At 51.6% G+C, this 21975-nt stretch overlaps 1 protein-coding gene across 4 annotated transcripts in view; it reads right to left on the minus strand.

The window, feature by feature from the left end:
* The window catches only part of SCARA5 (scavenger receptor class A member 5), a 124289-nt gene that overhangs the window by 18773 nt on the left and 83541 nt on the right, over positions 1–21975 (minus strand). For 3 of the 4 annotated variants that reach the window (XM_003937210.4, XM_074384101.1, XM_074384098.1), the window contains 3 exons: positions 21642–21722; positions 19443–19541; positions 16729–16785 (listed from right to left, as the gene is read on the minus strand). In XM_003937210.4, the coding sequence (XP_003937259.2) occupies positions 16729–16785; positions 19443–19541; positions 21642–21722 (237 nt within the window). The remainder of the gene's footprint in view (positions 1–16728; positions 16786–19442; positions 19542–21641; positions 21723–21975) is intronic. The other variant, XM_074384099.1, reaches the window with a different exon arrangement.

Raw genomic sequence — 21975 nt, forward strand, 5'->3', positions numbered from 1 at the left:
TCCACCTCCTGGGTTCAGGCAATTCTCCTGCCTCAGCCTCCTGAGTAGCTGGGATTACAGGCACGCACCACCATGCCCAGCTACGTTTTTTTTTTTTTTTTTTTTTTTTTGTATTTTTAGTAGAGACGGGGTTTCACCATGTTGACCAGGATGGTCTCGATCTCTTGACCTCGTGATCCACCCACCTCAGCCTCCCAAAGTGCTGGGATTACAGGCTTGAGCCACCATGCCCAGCTGAAGGTTGAGTCTTAAGCGTGAGCTACCAAATTCTCTTTGCTTGGTGTCCGGCAAATAAATACCATCCTTCTTCCCATGGGAAAATTTCAGCGTGGATGTCTGGCTTTACCATGCCAGGCAAGAAGATCCCACTTCGGTTTGGTAACAAGCCCCATCAACATCCTTTGATACAGAGAAGCAGAAAGAGAAAAGTGCTGTCACCTCAAAGCCCAGACCAGAGCCTCACTGCCTGGTCTCACTGGGTAACCCTATGGGAGAAAAGCGACTTGAGGGAACACAGGCGGGAGACTGGGTCCTGGCTGGGCAGCCTCCTTGCTGTCTCCCAGATCAAGGGGCTCACTGCTTCACCCCGCAAGTTTTCTGGAGTGTCAGTTCCAATCTCTGTTTGGAGCTCTCTGCCCCGCTGCAGCCGCAGACCACAGCACCTGCCTCCCCATTCCTTGACCCGTTGTATTGAGCCTGCCCTTCACCCAGGCCACACCTGGAACCAACCCCATGGTCCTCAGCCACCCTCCCGCTGCAGGCCCCATATCTCTCAGAGCTTGAGCTGGTTCCCCAGTAAAGGGGGTACAGCTGAGGCACAGAAGAGGCCAGGTCATGGAGAAGATCAAGGCATGGCTCTGGACAAGGAAACGTAGCATTTTCTCAGGATATCACCAGGAACAACCTCCATTAACTTCATTGTCGGCAACGGATGTCTCGTTACTTAGTGCCTGGGGTGACTTGTAGGCAATTGTGACACAGTCTTTGGGCTTTTCCAGTCATCACAAATGATGGCGAAGCACAGCGCTTGTCAGCTGGTAGAGACATGAAGATTACGTAATCCACACTCTTTGCATAGCACATGTGGGAGCAGAGGCCCAGAGAGGTGACTTGCCTGCCTTGCTCAAGTCACCTCACAGCTAGCAAAAGAGCTGGGGCCTGAACTTGAGACTTATCCTTGGGCCAGTTCTCCATCCACACCCTCTTTTCTTTCCCAGAATTCTTTTTTCAGAAGATCTCTCAGCATGGTCCACCAATTTACGTCACGACTTTGATGTAAGATGCCTTCTGATGGAGCAGTGACATGGAAAACAATCACTTGAACTCTGGAACTGCAAAGCTTCCAACAAAAAGTCATAGAAACACCTTGGTTTCTCCTGAGTCTTACGGGAGAACCGAGAAGGCAGGGTTGCCCTTGTGAAGCACAGCTATTGCTGAGTTTGTATTTAAAGATGAACATGTCAACGATCGCAGGCAAAGGAAGGATAAACCAGCCTTAGCTTTTGAGGAAAGCGATCATATTCGTTAAAGTCCAGGGTGATGCTTCTCGTGCACAGATTTGCAGCACTAAAAATGTGTTACCTGTTCTCTCATTATGCATATTTTGTCAATGCCTGTATTTTTTCGATGGCGTATTTATCTACCCATCCAGTTGCAGGTACGGAATCACTACCACATTCCAGGACTGCGCTCGGTACAATGATGCAAGGACAGGTAAGTGTTGTCTTTGCCCCGGACTCACGCACATGAACCAACAGTTTAAAACAGATAAGAAAGATCACGGAATGTCAAAGCTGGCAGAGAACTCAGGGGCTCCATCGGCCAAAACCTCAGTTAAAAATGAGGAAACTGAGGTTCACCAGAGAAGTCACCAGCCATTACTGGGACGCCAGATCCTTCTCTTTTGAGACCACCGCTCTTCCCATTGTGGCCACTTTCAGTAACAGACCATATACCAAGAAAAGACAGTTTCAGGTTAAACCAGCAGGGCCCAGGGCAGAGCAGGCTGGCACTCCTAGGACCACATGGCACGGCTTTCCATCTGTGAGGGTTACAAGCACATATCCTATTTTCCCCTGGCCGCAGAGACCATGTCTTGTTTGTCCAAGGCCCTGCAACTCTTCACATGACACGTGGCTGGCTGAGGGGCTGAATAAAGGCTGAACAGATGGCGTGGAGGGCAACAGGTGGATGCATACATGACTCTGAGCGAGCATGATCTGAATCCCCTTCTGAAGGCCTCTGGATTCCCGTTCCTCCCTGGTTCCACTCTTAACCTCTGGTGCCTGCATGACCAGAATGGGTGCTCTTCTCACCCATGGATCCCACCTGCTCAGGGTGGGAGGGGCAGGGAAGATGCTACCCCAGCATGGAGGCCACAGCTTGCTGTGTGCGCAGTGACTCGGGGCCTGACCCTGGGTTGCATCGATCTGCGCTGCCCTGCTGCTGGTCTTCTAGATCCCTACCTTGCTAACTGATCTCCAACCATGTGCTGACCCATGGGGATGCACACGTATTTCACCCTATCTCTTCTTTGGATGCAAAAATGTGGCGAGGCACATCCAGTCTGTCCCAGCAGGTGCGGGTCTGAAGCAGGCAGCATGGCAGGGTGAGGGGGGCCCAGGGCAGAGACGCGACGGGTAGAGCTGGTCCAGGCATGCCGCTAGTACTCCGGTAAGTCCGAGAGGAACCAGGACACACGCCCTTCCTCATTTCTCCACAGTCATATGGGCTTCTCAAGGGATCAGTGACAAAGGCTCTGTAGCCAGGCTCTCCTGAACCTCAACCATGGCCTATAAAGACATGAGACGTGTCTATATAGACGTGAACATACACTAACATAGTTTCTAGCAGCTCAAGATTCCACCCCTAGGATGACCTGGCCCCCCTTAAAGAGGCTGCCTGAGAAAATGCAGGACTACCAAAAGAATTTCCTGTGCGTTCCAGCCAGCACCTGAAGATGGAGCCCCTGTCCCCAGCCGCTGTGGGAGCGCAGAAGCCTCACTGTGATAAGCGCCAGCTGTCAAACCCAGATGGGTTTGCCATAAACCAGCTCCTTTCCGCTTTCTGCAACTTTTTACTTGCCTAACTCTACAGCGTCCCCTCTCTTCCTCCTCCCTAATCTCATTTTCCCTTAAAATCCCCATTACTTCTGTACACATCAAGGCTGCATTCAGTTCACACTGGACTCTTCTGTTGCTATAGTTACCGCTGACTACAGTCTGTTCTTATCACTGTAACTAGGGTCCAGCTTTGTCTGTCTTAGATGTCAGATGTGGTTAGACCGTGGCTCTCGACAGGCTGGTCGGGCGTGTGCCATGTTCACAGCCCATGGGCACTTCCTTCCACGTGGGAAAGACCATGAATCACTGCCCCGACTCAGTTCTGTTCAAGCCACTCTGATGAAGATTAGCAGGCCACCTCTCCCAGGAGTCCAAACTGGGGAATATGGAGACAGCCAAGCAGACACAAAGAGACAGAGAGGCAGGGACGGCGGAGTCATACACCATGTTGGAGAAGAGGCCTCCCAGTGGGCCCAGGGCAGTGGCCCCTAGAACAGCCTTGGATTCCGAGTGACCTTTTCATGACAGGATTCGCGAAGCCCACCTGTGGCACTATGGATCCTGGTCATCCCAAGTCTCCCTGCTCGTCCTCATTACTTGAAATGACCTGAACCAGTATCTGATCCTTGGGACTGGAAAAGCCTGAAGAGGGCACCTGTGAATCCCACGCACCCATCTGAGAACTGATCGGCTACTTGCCTCCGTGGGTCCTGGGAAATTAGGAATTTGCATGGTGTCAAACGCTGCCATGGTGATTCCTATGGGGAGAAAACTCAAAAGGGTGGAAAGAGAAGCCTGGGCCAGGTGCGGTGGCTCACACCTGTAATCCCAGCACTTTGGGAGGCCAAGGCGGGTGGACCACAGGTCAGGAGGTCGAGACCATCCTGGCCAACACGGTGAAACCCCTTCTCGACTGAAAATACAAAAATTAGCTGGGCGCGGTGGCAGGCACCTATAATCCCAGCTACTCAGGAAGCTGAGGCAGGAGAACCGCTTGAACACAGGAGTTGGAGGTTGCAATGAGCCGAGATCGCGCCACTGCCCTCCAGACTGGTGACAGAGCGAGACTCCGTCTCAGAAAAAAAGAGCCATCTGGACTTAGGAGCAGGGTCAGAATCCGGCTCCACCACAGGCCAGAAGTGACCTCTCCACACCTCCGCTCTTTCTAAAATGGGTATCACAGTGGCAGTTGGGAGCAACAGGACATGTTGAGAACTTGGCACTCAGCGTGAGGTCCCATCACTGTGAGCTCCCACCCCAGCCGGCTGGCAGTCCACCCGGAAGCGTGTAGGTCAGCTCCAAGGGTCCCCATGTTTGGGATGGCTTGGAGGGCCAGTAACGGAGCAGGGATGTGTCCTTGCAAGTCTCTTTGCACCCGTGGGAGGCAGGAACAAAAAGGCTCATCCCCTGCATTGAATGAATCTCCTCCTGACTTCCTCCATTCTCCCCAGGGCTCGGTTCCTGGCTCCTTAGCATATTAGGGGAGGCGGAGACCAGGGTGATCGTGAGGCAGAAGACTGGCTCCTGCTGTCAGCGAATTTCCACACATTGATGCAAACTGGATGTTATTGTAAGTGAGGCAGCTCTGGAATGGCCCAGGAATGCAGTGCTAGGGCTGCGACCACGCTTCAGTTCCCCGCGCAGACCTTAGAAATCTACTATGTGAGGATTCTCCTCTCAAAACAAACATTTCTTTGCTCTCTTTGTTTTGTAAATATGTACATCAGACAAGCAGGGTCCCAGGCAAAGCACGCTGGGTCTTACCCCAGATGCCCTGAGCCTTGGAGCTGGAAGGAGTCTTGGACCTTGGCCTTGAACCTCTCCCCTCTACTTCAAACACAGAGAGCCTCTCCTCCCTTAGCACAACGGACAGCTGCTCATCCTGCTTCTGGGAATGGAAAGGAACCCAACAGCATCTCTGGGGAATGCATTCCAGGATTTTCAAGCCAGCATCTGGTTTCACGTACTCAGCCCTGGCATCTGTAGACGTCCCCAGGGTTTGGCATCTAACAATTCCCTACCTTAGTTTACACAGTGTGCTTGGGGCTTCATGGCTATCATTGGGGTGCGAGACGAGGAATAGCCTTTAACTTCTTTCAGCGCAACCGAGCAAGTGTTTCAGTACTCCCCGCCAGCGGGTTTAGGAGGACTGCGGAATGGCCAATGGCTGCCGTCTCTCAGAACTGGCTTCCAGGGCTCGGGTAATTTCAGAGCTACCTACCGCCAGCGGAGCTTGTCCACACCTGGCTCAGAGCCATCCCCAAACCCAGAGCCAACACAGCCAAGTTCTGGGCCATACCCAGGACAGAGTTCAAGCCAAGCATAAAAAGAAAAGAGAATGAACGTCTGTCTGCTGAGGTCCTGTTGCGCACATGCTGGGCACTGTGCGAAGTGCTCTGTGCTGCATTTGCTCATTTCTTCTTCGCAGCCGCTCCATGGGTTAGTTATTGCGGCTCATTTAGCAGAAGAGAAAATGGGCCCAGAAAAGCCAAGTAAAAATCTGCTCAGGGTCACACAGCTGCCACATGGCAGAGTCACAGGGAAGAGAAGAAAGGTTTGTTATTTTCAATCCACAGAGGCGACACTCAGGCTGAATACTTAAGACAAATATTTAATAACTGCCCTCTCCAAACATAAAGTACTTTTCATCCATCTCACAACGGCCCTATGGGGTCTGCCGGATCCTCTATTCTCAGGCTTAAGGGAATGAATCTTAGACTTAAAGCAGTAGCTCCAGTCTTGACTATATCTAGGAAGCACCTGGGAAGCTCTGAAACCCATCAGTGCGAGGGGCCAGTTCTGAACCATTCATAGGTGATCTCAGTGCACAGCCAAGGCTGAGAAGCACCATGAGAGAGCGTGGATCTGGGATCAAGCTCTGGCTACACAACTCCCCCATTGATGGGCCTTGTAAGTAAGGCATAGAGATGTCACCTCCTCTCAGAAGGCTTCCATGATTGTGGCACCAGTATGTGCTCCCCACTAATGAGAAATCCTACACTGTGATTCCCTCTTCCATGTCTCTCTGCACTCCCTGCAGGAAGTTGTGAAAAGGCAGCTACCATTCTGCATCTTTGTGATTCTACATCGCATCCCTGCAGCAAACAGAGAGCGTGGCACATTCCAGTGCTCCACAGAGGGTGTGGAATGAATGAATGAGTGGGGGAAGGAATGAGTGGGGGAATGACTGGGGGGATGAATGAGTCGGGGAAGGAATGAGTGGGGGAATGAATGACAGGGAATGAATGACTGGGGAAGGAATGACTGCGGGAAGGAATGAGTGGGGGAAGGAATGAGTCGGGGAAGGAATGTGGAGGGAAGGAATTAGTGGGGGAAGGAATGAGTGGGGGAATGAATGACAGGGAATGGATGACTGGGGAAGGAATGACTGGGGGAAGGAATGAGTTGGGGAAGGAATGAGTCGGGGAAGGAATGAGAGGGGAAGGAATGGGGGGGAAGGAATGAAGGGGGAAGAAATGGGGGGAAGGAATGAGGGGGGAAGAAATGGGGGGGAAGGAATGAGGGGGAAGGAATGAGGGGGGAAGGAATGACCGGGGGAATGAATGGATGAATGGACTCACAGCACTGGAGGGGCTCTAAGAATGGAGCTGGTCACAAATCCCCGAACCTGCCTGGCTGTGCATGGGGAACTTTGCCTCTACAGCAAAGAAGAGGGTAGGCCCACCCTCAGCCTGCAAGATTGCAGCTCCTACATGTTTGTTTTCCCTGCCTTCCAGTCCCCCTGCCAGAGCACAACAAGGGGAAGGAAAGGAGGTCGTGGAGAATAGAAATAAACACACAGGGCTGGGAAAACAGGCTCTGATTTTCTGCAGCTGCAGAGTAGAGCCCTGGGGATAATTTGGACCATCTGCCCATGAAGGAAGTTGAACTTTCCTTCTCTTGTAAAGAAAGAACTCTGCTGCACAGGGGCTCTGCCGAGGCGACACTGCTCACGGGAAATGCGATCCACATGGGAAGGACCGGGCCATCCCAAAAGCAGAAGAAGGAATTTCTGATCAGGCTCTCCTGGAGGGCGTCGCTTTCAAAACGTGGTCTGGCCTGTGGGTGTGCTTTATAAAATACTATTTCCTAATGGGAATCTGCTCTTAATACTTCCACTTATGACTCTTCAAAGCACTTGTATTAGCGGGTCTCGTGGGGTCTTTGCTGCCCTGCCCTAAGCGGGGTGGGGTTAGTCCCATTTTACAGGGGAGAAAGCTGAGACTCAGAGAAGGGGCGCGCCTCTCTCCAGGTCACATGATAAAGCAGCCACGCCAGGACCACACCCGGATTTCCAAAGTGCTGTCTCCCCTTGGCCGTCGCATGGGGGGCTCAGGACTTCGCTGGGTAGAAGGAGCAACAGAAATATCTCCCCCATTGTCACTGCCCTGAGGCTCCTACTGGACTTTTAAACACTGAGGCCTCCCCTCTGTCTCCCCAGCTGTGCTTCCTGTTCTCTGGAAACTGAGTTTGCTCTGATTTTGCTATTCTCGGCTACCCGGTGCTACATAAAAAATGTGATCAAATAATAAATGAAGAGCTCTTCCTGCTCAGGCCTGAGCCAGGAGCTCACCCCGTCACAGCCGGAGGAGGCCGTTAAGGCCCAGAAGCTCTGCTGAGAGCTGGATTTGTAGGAACGGCCTGGGTGGGCAAGTGAGTCCTATTCTTTCCTAAGCTCCTTAACCTCTCAGAGGGCAGGGAGAGGTGAGAGTCCACTGGCCTTTAGGGCCAGAAAGAAATGCTGGAGAGCCCGGAGAAAACAGCGATGCTGTGTGTTTATTGCATCAGGCCTGCGGCCCTCCTGCTGACATCCATAAGGCACCCTTCTTGAAGGCTCAGCTTCATGTGCCCAGGGCTAGTGGCCCTTCCTGGAGGGCTCTGCCACCTGCTCTGCCTTTGCTCTCTCCACCCCCTCCCGGCCCGAATTCCCAGCCCAGTTCTCTCCCTCCTTTAGGTTCTAGGTCTGAATCCGCTTTCTGGGATGCTTCTCCCTTCCTGCACTGTAAACCCTCAAAGGTCGGGACTGCCTTGAGAACCAAGTTTACCTCTCTCTAACTCTAGGACCTTGGGCGAGGAAGGTAACCTCCCAGCCTGGTTCCGTGCTCAGTTAGGTGGAATGACGACATACCCGAGAGTTCTTCTGAAACACGCAGGAGCTCAGAGACCCGGGTGGTCATCTCTCAATAGTGCTGAACTCCATATGAACCCTGAGGACCATGGCAGGAGACCCAGGCATTGTGGCAAGTGACTTTCCAAGCCTCTGAGTTAGCGTGAAAGCCAGCCATGTACCCCTCCTGCCACCGTGGCCCCAGGACCTCCCAGGGAGGTCTACTATGGCTTTGCCTGTCTCTTTCTTCCATCGGAATTCGGCAAATGGCTCCCTAAAGAAAAGCAGCTGAAGCCCAGCCCCAGGAAAGTAAGTACACCTAGACAGCTGGCCCCAACTACCTTCCAAGGATGGCTTCCGTGTCAAAGGACAGAGGGTACCTAGGGCTATACTGTGAAGTTCACACAGTGGCAGTGACAGTGGATCAGTGACATCAAAGGCTCCCCGGACCTCCCAGACTCAATCCACAGAGCCTGCAGCTGCACTCACTCCCTGCATAACAGGAGCTGGGGTCACGGAGAGTAAGCACAATTTCCAAGTTTGTTTGAAACGCATTCTAAATAAACAGTTCAACCGCTCTTGGTTTTCATGTGCATCTCAACATAAAACTTTTCTTTGTTCAAAACCCACATCAGAGACCCCAGCGTCATTTCTTTCGCTGGGTTTTGTAAATGATTTCGTGTTCACCTTCATCTGAGGTTGGTATTACTAAGACACTTTCCTTGCAGGGCAAATCCCCCAAACCACTGGCTATCTGCCAGGGAGTTGGGGATGCCAGTCCCCGGCGGGAAGGGAAGGGCGGCACCACGGGCTCGGCTGCCTGTGTCAGCAGAGAAGTGGAAACAGAGCAGGCAACGCACATACGAAGAATAGGGACGAGGCAGCGGGCAGACTGGCCACCTCAACTGATGCGTGCCATGCCCCTCCTAGATAATGCATCACAGCAGCCCAGCCTCCCGAGTCCACCACACACACCTGGCTGCTAACTCTGAACATAAACTCCACACTGCCTTGTTTATTTTTTTCCAACTAGCAGTTCTTCCCGGGCTTTGGCCCTGATTCCTGCCTTCGGTTAGTATATATCCAGAATACAAATATCAGTGGCCCTGTTAATGGCCTTTTAGGATTCCCAAGGGGGAGTTTGATTTCTCCCTGCCTAAGCATTTTTTTCCCTGCCAGGGCACGGGCCCAGCGCTTGTCTCTCTCCTTCTGGCCAGGGATGCTGAAAATACCTTTTAAAGAGATGAACACAACGCAGCAGGCCCATCTGTGCCTGACTCGCAGGCACCTCTGCACATCCTTATTTTTTAAATTTATTTTGAGACGGAGTCTTGCTCTGTCTCCCAGGATGGAGTGCAGTGGTGCAACCTTGGCTCACTGTAACCTCCACCTCCTGGGTTCAAGCTATTCTTCTGCCTCAGCCTCCCGAGTAGCTGGGATTATAGGCATCTGCCACTAAGCCCAACTGATTTTTGTATTTTTAGTAGAGATGGGATTTCGTCATGTTGGCCAGGCTGGTCTCGAACTCCTGACCTCAGGTTATCCACTTGCCTTGGCCTCCCAGAGTGCTGGGATTACAGGCATGAGCCACCATGCCTGGCCTGCGTATCCTTATTTGACCACCTGACTTCTTAAAGAGGCCAGGCCTTTAATTTTTCCAGTTCCTCTTAAATCTGTGTGAAGCCATCAAACCACATACAGCATAGATTAGTCGGAATCAAACTGTTTTCTGCACATGGGAATGTGGAAGCTCCCACGGAAGGGATCACTGGGAGCTTTCAGGAAGAGTCACTGGATTTGTTTTGGGAAGGCTTAAGATGAGATCTTGGCAAACCAAAATGCCTGGAAGGCCAGATTCCATCCTCTTTACAAAACAGGGCAAAAAAGAGGGAATTGTGGCCAGAGAGGGTGAGAGACTAGCCTCAGGCCACACAGCCAGTGGGGTCAGAGCTGGACTTAGATTTAAGGTTTGTGCTGTGATGCTGATAGAAGAAGTATCTGGTCTTCATCTCCAGCTCCCAGCCAGAGCTCCTAGAATTCTTGTAACTTCTTAAACAGTAAGAGTAACAGGAGGATCTCTTGTGAGAATCTGTTTTCTTCTTTTCTTTTTTTTTTTTTTGTCCTTACTCCTGAAATAGCTCTGGAGCATCTTTTTTTTTTTTTTTTTTTTTTTTTTTTTTTTTTTTTTTTTTAAATTTTTATTTTTTTTATTTTTAGAAGGAGTTTGGCTCTTGTTACCCAGGCTGGAGTGCAATGGCACGATCTCGGCTCACCGCAACCTCCGCCTCCTGGGTTCAGGCAATTCTCCTGCCTCAGCCTCCTGAGTAGCTGGGATTACAGGCACGCGCCACCATGCCCAGCTAATTTTTTTGTATTTTTAGTAGAGACGGGGTTTCACCACGTTGACCAGGATGGTCTCGATCTCTCGACCTCGTGATCCACCCGCCTCGGCCTCCCAAAGTGCTGGGATTACAGGCTTGAGCCACCGCGCCCGGCCTTTTTTTTTTTTTAAATTCATAATAAGCCCCTTCCAACCACACCTGAGTTTGGGCAGGCCCAAAGGATGGGGGTGCTGGTTGTCAGGGAAATCAACCACGTTTAGAAGGCTGGACCATTCAGCCCCACTTAGAAGTGGAGAGGGGCTGAAGACTGAATTCAAGTACCAATGGCCAATGATTTCATCAGTCATGCTTAGGTAATGAAATCCCATAAAAACTCAAAAGGACAGGTTCAGAGAGCTTCTGGATGTGGTGCTGAACACATCAAGGTACCTAAAGGGCAGCATGCCCAGAGAGGGCAGGAAGGCTCTATGCTGGTGCCTGGAGGGTGGTGTGCCCAGAGAGGGCAGAGAGGCTCTATGCTGGTGCCTGGAGGGGGGTGTACCCGGAGGGAGGCTCTGCGTCCCGCCCCCATACCTTGCCCTCTGCATCTCTTCTGTCCCTCTGTCCTAAGTTGTGTCGTTTGTAATAAACTGATGGACCTAACTTTTCCTGAGTTCTGTGAATTGGGTTCTAGCAAATAATCAAACCCAAGGAGCGGGGCTCTAAAGGGATTCTCCGACTTATAGCAAGTTGGTCAGAAGTTCTGGAAGCTCGGATTTGAGACTGCATCTCGAGTCGGGGGCTGCCTGTGGGACTGAGCCCTTACCCAGTGGGGTCTTCACTAACTCCAGGTAGATTATGTCGGCATGGAATTGAATGGTGGGACACCCAGCTGGGACTGGGGGATTGGTCAGTGTGCGAAACACCCGCACAGTCGGGGTCAGAGGCCTGGGAATGAGCAGAGGAAGCGAGTCTTCCTTTTCACTGCTCTACAACCAGCACGGCGCATACGGAACTGCAGAGAGTTGGGTCTGCTTCTTCCCGGGACATGTTTCTGAAAAACAGGACTTGCTGAAAGTGGAAGTGCAGACAAGAGAAGAAGCAGGAGCAGAAGAGGAACTTGGATTTGGAACGTGGCCTTTCCCGGGAGGAAGGTCTGTCTACCACGCACCAGCCATTGGTCGTGTGCACAGGGCCTCCAGGGACAGCTGAGGCTCTGCCGTTACCACCCTGTGGATGGCTTCTCTGTGCCCAGAGGCTCAAGCGTAAACTCCTGACCACTGCAAGGCCCTTAGTAACCCCCACATTCCTTTCTAGCCTTAGTATTTGTCTCTTAGATCCCAAACCCTTGCCATGCGGTACTATTCGGGAGGATCAGACAACAGTATGCTGTTTGATGCATATGGTTCTCTTTATCTGGGACGCCATCAACTTCCACACCCACCTGGTGGACACCAACTTACTCTTTAAGACTTGGGTCAACCAGGTGTGGTGGCTCATGCCTGTAACCCCAGCACTTTGGGAGGCTGAGGCAGGCAGATTACCTGAGGTTAGGAGGTCGAGACCAGCCTGGCCAACGTGGAGAAACCCTGTCTGTACTAAAAATACAAAAATTAGACAGGGGGGTGGCATGCATCTGTAATCCCAGCTACTCTGGAGGCTGAGACAGGAGAATCACTTAAACCTGGGAGGCGGAGGATTCAGTGAGCCGAGATAACACCACTGCACTCCAGCCTAGGTGACAGAACCAGAGTCTGTCTCCAAAAAAAAAAGGTGCAGTGGCTGAGATCAGGCTGGGGTACTCAGTACAGCAAACTGTAGGCACAGGAATAGGAGAAGGGAGTCCAGAGACTCCAAAGGACTCTGCCTCCTGGATTGTAAGACAGAGACAGACATATCTCGGCAGCTGCAGGGAAACCTGTTTAGAAACATGCTTCCTGATCATTTATTTTGAGTTGACACTGCATGCTGGGGTGCCCACAGCACCCCTCATCCCCAAACTCACTTCCCGAAATACTGAAAATATGCACAAAGTGTTAAACATTTTTCAAGTGCTCTGAGCCATGCATGAAAACCATCAGCAAACACTGGCTTGGAACTCACCCCTGTGGCATCTACGTATTTTTTTTCCATGTGAAACCAAATGGACACAGATTTGTTTTAAACAATCCAAACTTATATCATGCTTTAAATTCATGCTGTGGGACTTAACCAAAACCGAATTCTTCATCCACCCCTTCATTGCAAAAATACTATTTATTTTTCCTGCAAACGGACGAGGGTAAAACAAATGTATTTCTCTTGAGATGTGTGTATGTAGCATTTTGTTTTATTATTATTTTTTTCCTGGCCAAACTGCCGAAAGCCAAACGTGTCACGGAGTGACTGATACCGCCCTTGCCGGGAAAACCTTGATCTCTCATCAAGCACAAAACGGGAGACCTGGATTCTAGACCCGGTTTTGCCATGACGTAGGCGGGGTGATTTTGGGGATACCACCCATCTCTCTGCCGCTGGTCTCTGTTCCAAAAACTGGTGGGGTGGGGTTGGCCAAGAGAGAGGAACGGGTCTGAAACCCATCCAATCCTAAAATCCTGTGACTTCAGATCAAAACATGGGTAAACAATGGCAAGATTTTTGTCCTGAAAAATATTTTAACGTGGACTCGGATGGGTCCTGAGAAGCCTTCTGTGGAATTCCCTCCTCCAGGGAAAACCCCCAGCCTCCCCTTCCCGAGTGAGGGGTGTCTGTCGTGTTTTCTCACCAGTCCCATCGTGTAGTCACCCCCATCTGCTGAAACCTCAGGTCTTTGCTGCTGATGGCACTGGCTTGGGAGGTGGCTGGGAAAGGTTTAAAGGCCTCAGGGTTACAAAAGGCCACCCTGGTTGGCAGCTCTTCCCGCACAATGCCAGCCTGTGGAGGAGGGTGGCTCTTGGGTGTTACAAACTCTTTTTCCCAGCCCGCAGATCCTCCGGTGGGGCTGCCCAGGGTGCAGGGAGTGACCAAGAAACCCTCAGTCGTGGGCACCATGTCTGCCAGAATTTCTGCATTTTTCTGTAAGCTGAGCCTCCGCTCTCCTGGCAAAGCCCGGGTCTCAGGGATGTGGTTAACGCCTCTGGGACTGGCATTCCCTGGACACATAAGCGGGGGGCTGAATACGGCTTGGTGTTGGTGTGGTCAGAGCAAGCCGGTGGGTGGAGGCCGTGGGAAGACACCCCACAACGGGACAGGCACAGACTCGTGATGACTGTTCCCCTGCAGCCCAAGGTCCTTCCATCTACATCTGGAGCTACCAGTGACAGAGAGGACTGCTTAGGGTTTTAAGGAGCCCGGCCCTGTAGCCCAAGACCAGGGGCCGAGTCCCAGGGTCAGGAAGTCAGGGGCTGGGGGTCTCATTCAGCCTCAGCCCCGGCCTAAGGATGTGACAAGTCCGTCCTCCTCTCTGGGCCTCTAAAAATGGGAAGATGGGGGCTGGCCTGCCAGTTTCTTTGTTCTGCGATTCCTCTGGCTCTCCCAGGGTCCCCCTCGCGTTGTATAGTGCTTTCTGCCCATGGAGCTGCCTCTGCTCAGCCCCTTCACCTCCCAGTTTCACTGCCCCTCGAGACCACTATGGGTGGGGGTCTTGCCAGGGAGCAGAAAAGAAAAGCTTAGCACTTTGTGCAAGCATAGGCTCTGGGTTCTGTCTGAGTTCTGGGCTGCAAGGAGGGTGTAGCCTCTTCAAAGCAGGAAAGAAAGCCTCAGTCCCTCGGGGCGGCCATCCAGAGCTGACATCACCTCCTGCTGTGCAGTCAAGAGGCTCGGGAGCCATGTGGATGGGACCCAGGGACCCCTGCACCCCTGTGGCTCTGGCTCCTACCTCCCCGCACCATGTTCCAGCCTCAGGACCCAATCCCAGCGCAGAGCCCACCAGCCCGGCCCACAGGGGCAAGGAGACTAGAGACCACGTGTGTTCCGCAGCACGGGGACGCCCTGCTGGCTGGACCTCGTCGCTGCTCCCTCAAGTCTGCCGAAAGAACGGGCGCCAGGGAATTCCTGACAAGAGCCCCACTGGCGTGCGGGCAGCGTTCCTGATCTCCAAGGCCATCTTTCCACACAGTTCCTCCCTTCCTGGCCACCCCCATCAGGCATTGTTTATTTCTCAGAACGAAGTGCCACGATCCTTCTCAGCTACCTTGACAGCCTTGATAGAAACCAGTCAACAAACAGAGCAGGGAAAAACAGCACCCCGAAGATGACATGCAGGACCCAGCCCTTTAGACAAAAGGGATCGGATCAGGTGTGCTAGATGGCCCTATCCAGTCAGACACACCCAGGCAAGCCCTGGAAAGGGACTCTAGAGAAAGCCAGAAGTACCGTGAGGCTCACAGACAGCCCCTGGAATGGAGCGTTTCAGGCAAAGCGGGCGTGGGAGGTCTGGGGTCAGCCTGGGACCTTGCTTGTTTTCCCCAGGGAAGTCCGTCACTTTCGAGGACAGGGTGCTGTCACCCACATTGCTCCTATTTGATCCCAAATCGTGCTCCAGGGAGGGGAGGGCAGAGACGAAGCAGGGGGCAAGTTTAGTGTTGGGGGGCCTCGGGGAGGGCTCTTTTCGAAAGTGAGGTCTCCCTGTGGTCCAGCATGGCTGGTAGAAAAGTGTCATTGGAAGCACCTACTGTGCCATACCACCCTCAATGTGCTGGTTTCATCTGAAGGACTTGCTGAGACCAAGGAATCATGAAAACAGTGTATCGTTTCAGTCAGAGTTTACATCTTGGCTGATACGAGTGACTGAAGGGAAGGCAGTTGAAGCACCGGATGTGTAGTGATGGCCGAGAATAATCCTATAATGATCTGAAGGGTTCGGCAGGCACCAAGAAGTGAGCTGAAGTTTCATCATAGAGAAATGTTAGATGGTGTGGGAAGATCAATGAATGAGCAGTTAATCATTTTTATTATCGAGTGTGTTTTGCGGGTATTGGCCATCAGTGTTTGCATAGCTGAAGTACCATGATGATTTTTCACGTCATCAGTCATGGTTATAGTCCACGTGGGAATAATGACACATATATTCCTTACTAAGTGTTCCTTTTGGTGATGGGGCTTGGAGGTTTCTCTTCAAAACCTTCTCCTGTTTATGGAGGGCTAGGGCTAATTATTAGCAGTGCTGGGGTGTGGTATTGGGTTAAATTTTGGTGGAGTTGATAGTCTTTTTGATTTATTTGGGTGGCATGAGACCCCTCTCTGTGTCCAGCTTGTGACTCTGCAGTGGCCCCTGTCCCTGAGTGTCCACAGGGGAGGCTATAACACAGGGACTCTTTCCCCAGGCCTGTCCTCCTACAGCCAAGACCGGAGCCCAGATGCCACAGGCAGCAATATTCCACTTGCGCCCTCACACCGGACAGAACCAACTCACACCACACACTGGGGTTGGGATTTTTCCTTTTGCTCTTTTTAAAACTTGGCTAAGATACTCTGGTCATTATTTCTCTGGCAAGTCTCCAAGATTCTACATGTAGCCCTCTGGGGTGAAAATAAACCCTGGAAGAGTGGCACAATGAAATACGCTGGTTCTCTTGTCAACATTGGAGAAGAGACCACGGCGGAAAGACGCCCACTCCTAACTGGGTGGTCTGCCGGATCATGAGCTCTCCAGCGTCACTCCTCCATCAGCGGCAGAAGGGAAAAATGAAGGCGATGCCACTGTCTCTGCCCCTTTCCCCATGTAGCACCCAGGGAGGGGAGGCCTTTCACACGGTCAATAGCTGAATTTGTGCAAGCACCTCCGATGATTTTAGAAAGCGTGTCTGAGTGGGCGCATGACACAGAATAATCATCACGAACCGGTACTGAGTCCTCACCAGGTCCAGCGCGATCATAAACACATTACACGGATTAACTCATTCAATTCTCACAGTGGCCCTATGAAGTAAGGACTCTAGTTATCCCCATTTTATAGATAAGAACACTGAGGCACAGAGATTACACCCAGCTGGGCTAGTGAGTGGCCAGGGACAGCCTCCAGATCCATGCACACAACCTCCAGGTTTATGGCACCTCTAGAAATGTGGCCAGTGCCTCTGGGGTCTGTCAGCATCTCTTGCTAGACTGGCAGAGCCCTAAAAAAGGTAAGGAGGCTCCTTTGACACTTGAGCGCCAGCCATGGCTCCAGCCTCTGAACCTCCAAACTTACGGGGCTACTCAGGGGACAGCTAGCCCTGTGCCAACACCGTATCCCATGGCCCCAGCAGAATGTCCTTACCGGCATCTCCGGCTCTGTCTCCTTTTTCCCCTTTCTCTCCCTTTGGGCCTCGGTCACCTAAAACAGAGGAGGAAAAGTGCCATTAGGAATGGAAACAAATCCTAATTGCGAATAAAATATTACCTGCAGGAGACTGATGAACTCGAGACCAGAGAAACCCTCAGGTGGGAGCCAGCAGCAGCTGGAGGGTACAGCAGGCAGGAGAACAGGGCAGCCACCTCTGCCATCTGCCCTGGACACCCCGAGAAGGAGGCGGCACCGGTGAGAAAATCCCACCCCTTCATAAAGAACCAAAGAGCAGCCTAAAGAGCACGGGGAAGTTTGCAGGAAGAAGACAAGTCAAAGATACTTCTACTAAACAGTCAAGGTTTTAGAAGCTCATATCCAAGTTTGTTTTGGTTTTGTTTGTTTGTTTTCTTTTTTGAGACGCAGTTTTGCTGTTGTTGCCCAGGCTGGAGCGCAGTGGTGTGATCCTGGCTCACTGCAGCCTCTGCTTCCTGGGTTCAAGTGATTCTCCTGCCTCAGCCTCCTGAGTAGGTGGCACTACAGGCCTGTGCCACCATGCCTGGCTAATTTTTGTATTTTAGTAGAGACGGGGTTTCTCTATGTTGGTCAGGCTGGTCTCGAACTCCCAACCTCAGGTGATCGCCTGCCTTGGCCTCCTAAAGTGCTAGGATCACAGGCATGAGCCACCATGCAAGCCTCCAAGTTTGTGCTAATGAGACCAGGGAAAACAAGGGAGAGGGTGCTTTAGTTAAACGGGGAGAGAGGCGGGTTCTATGTCGATTAGGTTTTTCCGTGGGAAAGACCATAAAACATGGATGTGAGATACCAGGGAACTGTGGTATTTCCTTCCCAGGATATGCCTAAAGGAGAATACCTCTTTGGCCAGCTGGCATCTCTCTCTACAAAGAAGAAAAAATCCTGGCACCACTCACTGGGCATTAAAATGACAAGGGATTTCTATTCCAAGGACCTCCAGAAAGACATCCACAAATCAACAGCCCAGAGCATACTGTTTGGTGAAAAAAGCAAGCCAACAAATTCCAGGGGAGAATGTCCAGGATGATTCAAGATGAAAAAAAAGAAAAAGGCAGCATATATATAGGAATGTGCTCAGAAAAAGATCTGGCAGGATGTGCTCCAAGGTATTGATGGTAGTTATTCTAAAGAATAAGAGCTGGGGGAACTGAGAGGTGGACACTTTGCTTTATGCACTTCTGTGTTGTCTAATTTGTTCTCTCTCTCTCTCTCTCTCTCTCTCTCTCTCTCTCTAAGACAGGGTCTCACTGTCACCCAGGCCCAAGACTGCAGTGCAGTGGTGCAGTCTTGACTTACTGCAATCTCCACTTCCTGGATTCAAGCAATTCTCCTGCCTCAGCTTCCCAAGTAGCTGGGATCACAGGTGTGTACCACCATGCCTGGCTAATCTTTGTATTTTTGGTAGAGACAGGGTTTTGCGATATTAGCCAGGCTGGTCTCAAACTCCTGGCCTCAAGCAATCTGCTCTCCTTGGCCTCCCAAAGTGCTGGGATTACAGAAATGAGCCACCTTGCCTAGTCTCTAATTTTATTTTCCACAAGCATGTGCTGCTTTTACAACTTGTTTTAAAATCAACTTTTTAAAATGGGATCATAAAAGGAAGGAAAGCCTCAGCCTGTTTCATTGCTGACCAGAAAGTAAAATAAAATTTCTCAGTGATCCAAGATCAAGGGATCATCCTAGACATGGGGTGGCAATGATTAGCAGGAGTTGTTTCTTAGTTTTCATTTTAACAAGTAAGGAGTAGAAAGCCTGGGTACAGGGCATCAGAAGTCCTCCATCTTCCGCAGCGACGCTAGGAGGTTTGCACAATCTTGAAGTGAGCATGAAAAGACAGACTGATTATAAAATAGGTTTTCCTAAAAATGAACAAGAGGACTACCCACAGGAAGAAGGGCAGATCGGAAGGAACATTTTTTGGCACTGGAAATCTGAGAATTGAATTAAAGTTGTAAATGTTGGGGGAATAAGAGTATTTAGAAGGTCAGGCGTCTGGCAGGACTGGGGAGAAGGGTGGTCCTGGCCCTGCAGCCTTGGTGTCTGCCCCACAGGGCACCCTGCTGGCCTTCTCTGAGCTGCAACCTACCGAACACTCCCTTGCATTTCTACCAGGACTTGAGCATTTGCACATGCACGCTCGCTCAGTCCTCCTGACAGCCCTGTGAAATATACCATCATGAGGGTTTCGAGATTTGCGTGTGTGTGTGTTTTGTTTTGTTTTAGAGATGAGCTCTTGCTCTGTCACCCAGGCTGGAGTGCAGTGGCACAATCAGAGCTCACTGCAGCCTCCAACTCCTGGATTCAAGAGATCAGCCTCCCAAGTAGCTGGGACTGCAGCTACATGCCATCACATTGGGCTAATTATTTTATTTTTTTTTGTCAAAATGGGGTCTTGCTGTGTCGCCCAGGCTGATCTCAAACTCTTGAGCTCAAGCAATCCTCCTGCCTGGGCCTCTCAAAATGCTGGGACTACAGGCATGAGTCACCACACCTGGCTGAGGGTTTCTAGTTTTTAGTGGAAAAACTAAAGTATTTAACAAGGTGAAGTGACTTGCCTGAGGTTGCCCTTCTGGTCCCTGGCACTGTGATAAGAGTCCTGGTCCCCCACACCAATGCCCACATGCTGTCTGGGGCTGGTAGTGAGGCTCAGGGAAAACCGAGATTGTTATTACCTTTGAACCCACGCATGCCCATTGGTCCTGTGGCCCCCAGCTTCCCATCGTCACCTTTGGGCCCGGGCAGTCCTGGGGTACCTCTCTCCCCGGGCAGACCTCGGTAGAAAACAGACAAATGGCAGCGCCTCGGATGCAGAACAGGAAGGGCCCTCAGAGGTCATCCCAGGTTCACCTTGTCACCCAGGCTGGAGTACAGTGGTGCGATCTCGGCTCACTGCAACCTCCGCCTCCCAGGTTGAAGCAATCCTCCCGCCTTACCCTCTCGAGTAGCTGGGATTACAGGTGCCCACCACCACACCTGGCTAATATTTGTATTTTTAGTAGAGACAGGGTTTCACCATATTGGCCAGGCTGTTCTCAAACTCCTGACCTAAGTGATCTGCCTACCTCGGCCTCCCAAAGTGTTAGAATTATAGGCGGGAGCCACCGCACCCAGCCTAGAATCAGCAAACACTTTTTTGAGTGCTTTCTATGTGCCAGGCCCTGCTCTGGATGCTTTTCATGAAGTATCTCATTTAATCATCACAACACACCAGGAGGAATTATTCTGCCTATGTTACAAATGAGGACACAGGAGCTCAGAGAGATTAAGTAAACTGCCCAAGGTCACACAGCAGTGTTGGAGGCAGGATCTGAGCCCTGCTCTTGCTGAAATGGACGGTAAGCCTCAGTTTATGCTGGATCAACAAGGCTTACTGGGGACTGGGGTAGGAGGAAGATGAAATCGTTTCTCATTTTATTTAAGAAAAAAAAAATCCCTTCCCTTGTATAAATACAGGGAGGTATAGCAAAAGGGACTGGAGGCAAGGTCAGTAAATGGATGGCCTGCTGCTGATCAAGTCCCTGGGCTCCTGGCCACAGGGCCCCTTGGTCACCGCCTGTCGTGACAGCGCCACGCAGAGCCAGCATAAACAAGTGTTTGAGTGAGTGAAAGCCCTGGTCCTCCATGAGGCCTGGCCTTAGCACAGTTATCTCTGCAAAGCAGAGCACCCTTAATTACCTAATTGTTCTTTCCTGCTTGGAATGTGAGTTGGTCTGCTTTGGGCTTTTTCTGGGACTTGGAGAATCTGTCTCTCAGTAATGAAAGATTCTGTAGTCCTAAGGTCCAGGGGCTGGAAGGAGACAGGTTTCTGGGAGAGGGCTGATTGGGCTTTCTCCTTTTCCCTCCTAATACAACGTATCTGTTTCCAGAGTCCAGCGGCTCCACTGCCACAAAATTCCTGATCTAGCATAAGCTGGGCCCCAGGCTCCCCATCTTATGACTCTCTGGGGCAGAAAATGTGGTTCCAGACCCCCATGAACCCCTGTCCAGCCTCAGTGCTGACTTGAGCGTGGTCCTGAGAGGGCAGGGCCAGGAGTAGAGCCTGGGCTGGGAGCTCTCCTTCCCCCACGCACTGTCTCCTCACCCGTGTTTGCGACGTCCTAGAGATTTGGGAAGCAGATGGTTTGGAGGTATAATTCCTAAAATAAATAACCAGACACCTTTCTCCCTCTATTTCCTTTCCTTCCTTCACTTAGAAGACCACACTCTCCCAGCAAAATGTTGCATGCAGCACAGGCCCAGGAACGGACAGACCGGCAGGCAAGGTACGGTGGGGAACCCAACAGGAGCTTCGGAGACAGTGAGCCTCGGAAGAACCTTGTCTTTCTAGAAGTCCCAAAGCACCCTCCCCACCAGCCACTGACTCTTTAGGGCTGTCGATAGGAGCAGCAGGATGGGGAGGGGAGGGGAGGGGTCAAAAGGGGAAGAGACAGGTATTAATGACCCATTTGTAGACCCGGGCAGGGTCAGAAGGAGTCATGGTTGGCGGGGGAGGGTGACAGGTGGCTGGTGATCAGGAAATGCAGATGGGGCAGCACCTTCGAAGGGTTAGTTGGGATCTCAAAACATCTCCAACTCCTTCGGCAGGTCCTGCTCACACGGCCCCCGGCTCCCGGGCTGGGAAGGGGCTTCAGGGAGCTACACGCCTGCCCCGTACCTTTTCCTTCAGATTGTGGCACTTCCTAATAAATAGTATGTGCTGCACCCCGCTGTGACACCAACAATCTCTGAGTCTCTTGTTGGAACTGAGCGCTTGAGGCAGAGCTGATTGGACGCTCCCCTGGGGAGCCAAGTCATTTATAACACCAAGAAAGTAGGGGTCAGAGATGGATTGGGGGTCTCTCCCAGGTCCCTCCCAGGGGCACACCCATTACCTCGAAGTCCAGGCAATCCAGGGATACCAGGCCTGCCTTCCCTTCCTTCATCCCCCTGATCACCTTTGGGTCCGGGTGGCCCTGGAAAGGCAAAAACAGCATCAAGGTTAGGGGACTGCCTTCTGGGGCAGGACCGGGTCAGCTGCCGAGGAAACAAAACGCCCTCTCGGAGGAGGGGAAGGGCAGCATCAGCTTTGGAAACTCACAGGGAACCCCCAGCCCAGTCTCGGGGCATCAGGAAAGGCTTCCTGGAAGAAGTCATATCCGAAGGGAGATCTCAAAGAGAAATAGGAGTTAGCTGAGTAAACAGAGGGGTGGGTGAGTGTGCTATGGA

The sequence above is a fragment of the Saimiri boliviensis genome, chromosome 13 (assembly GCF_048565385.1).
Source record: "Saimiri boliviensis isolate mSaiBol1 chromosome 13, mSaiBol1.pri, whole genome shotgun sequence".
In the NCBI taxonomy this organism is placed as follows: domain Eukaryota; kingdom Metazoa; phylum Chordata; class Mammalia; order Primates; family Cebidae; genus Saimiri; species Saimiri boliviensis.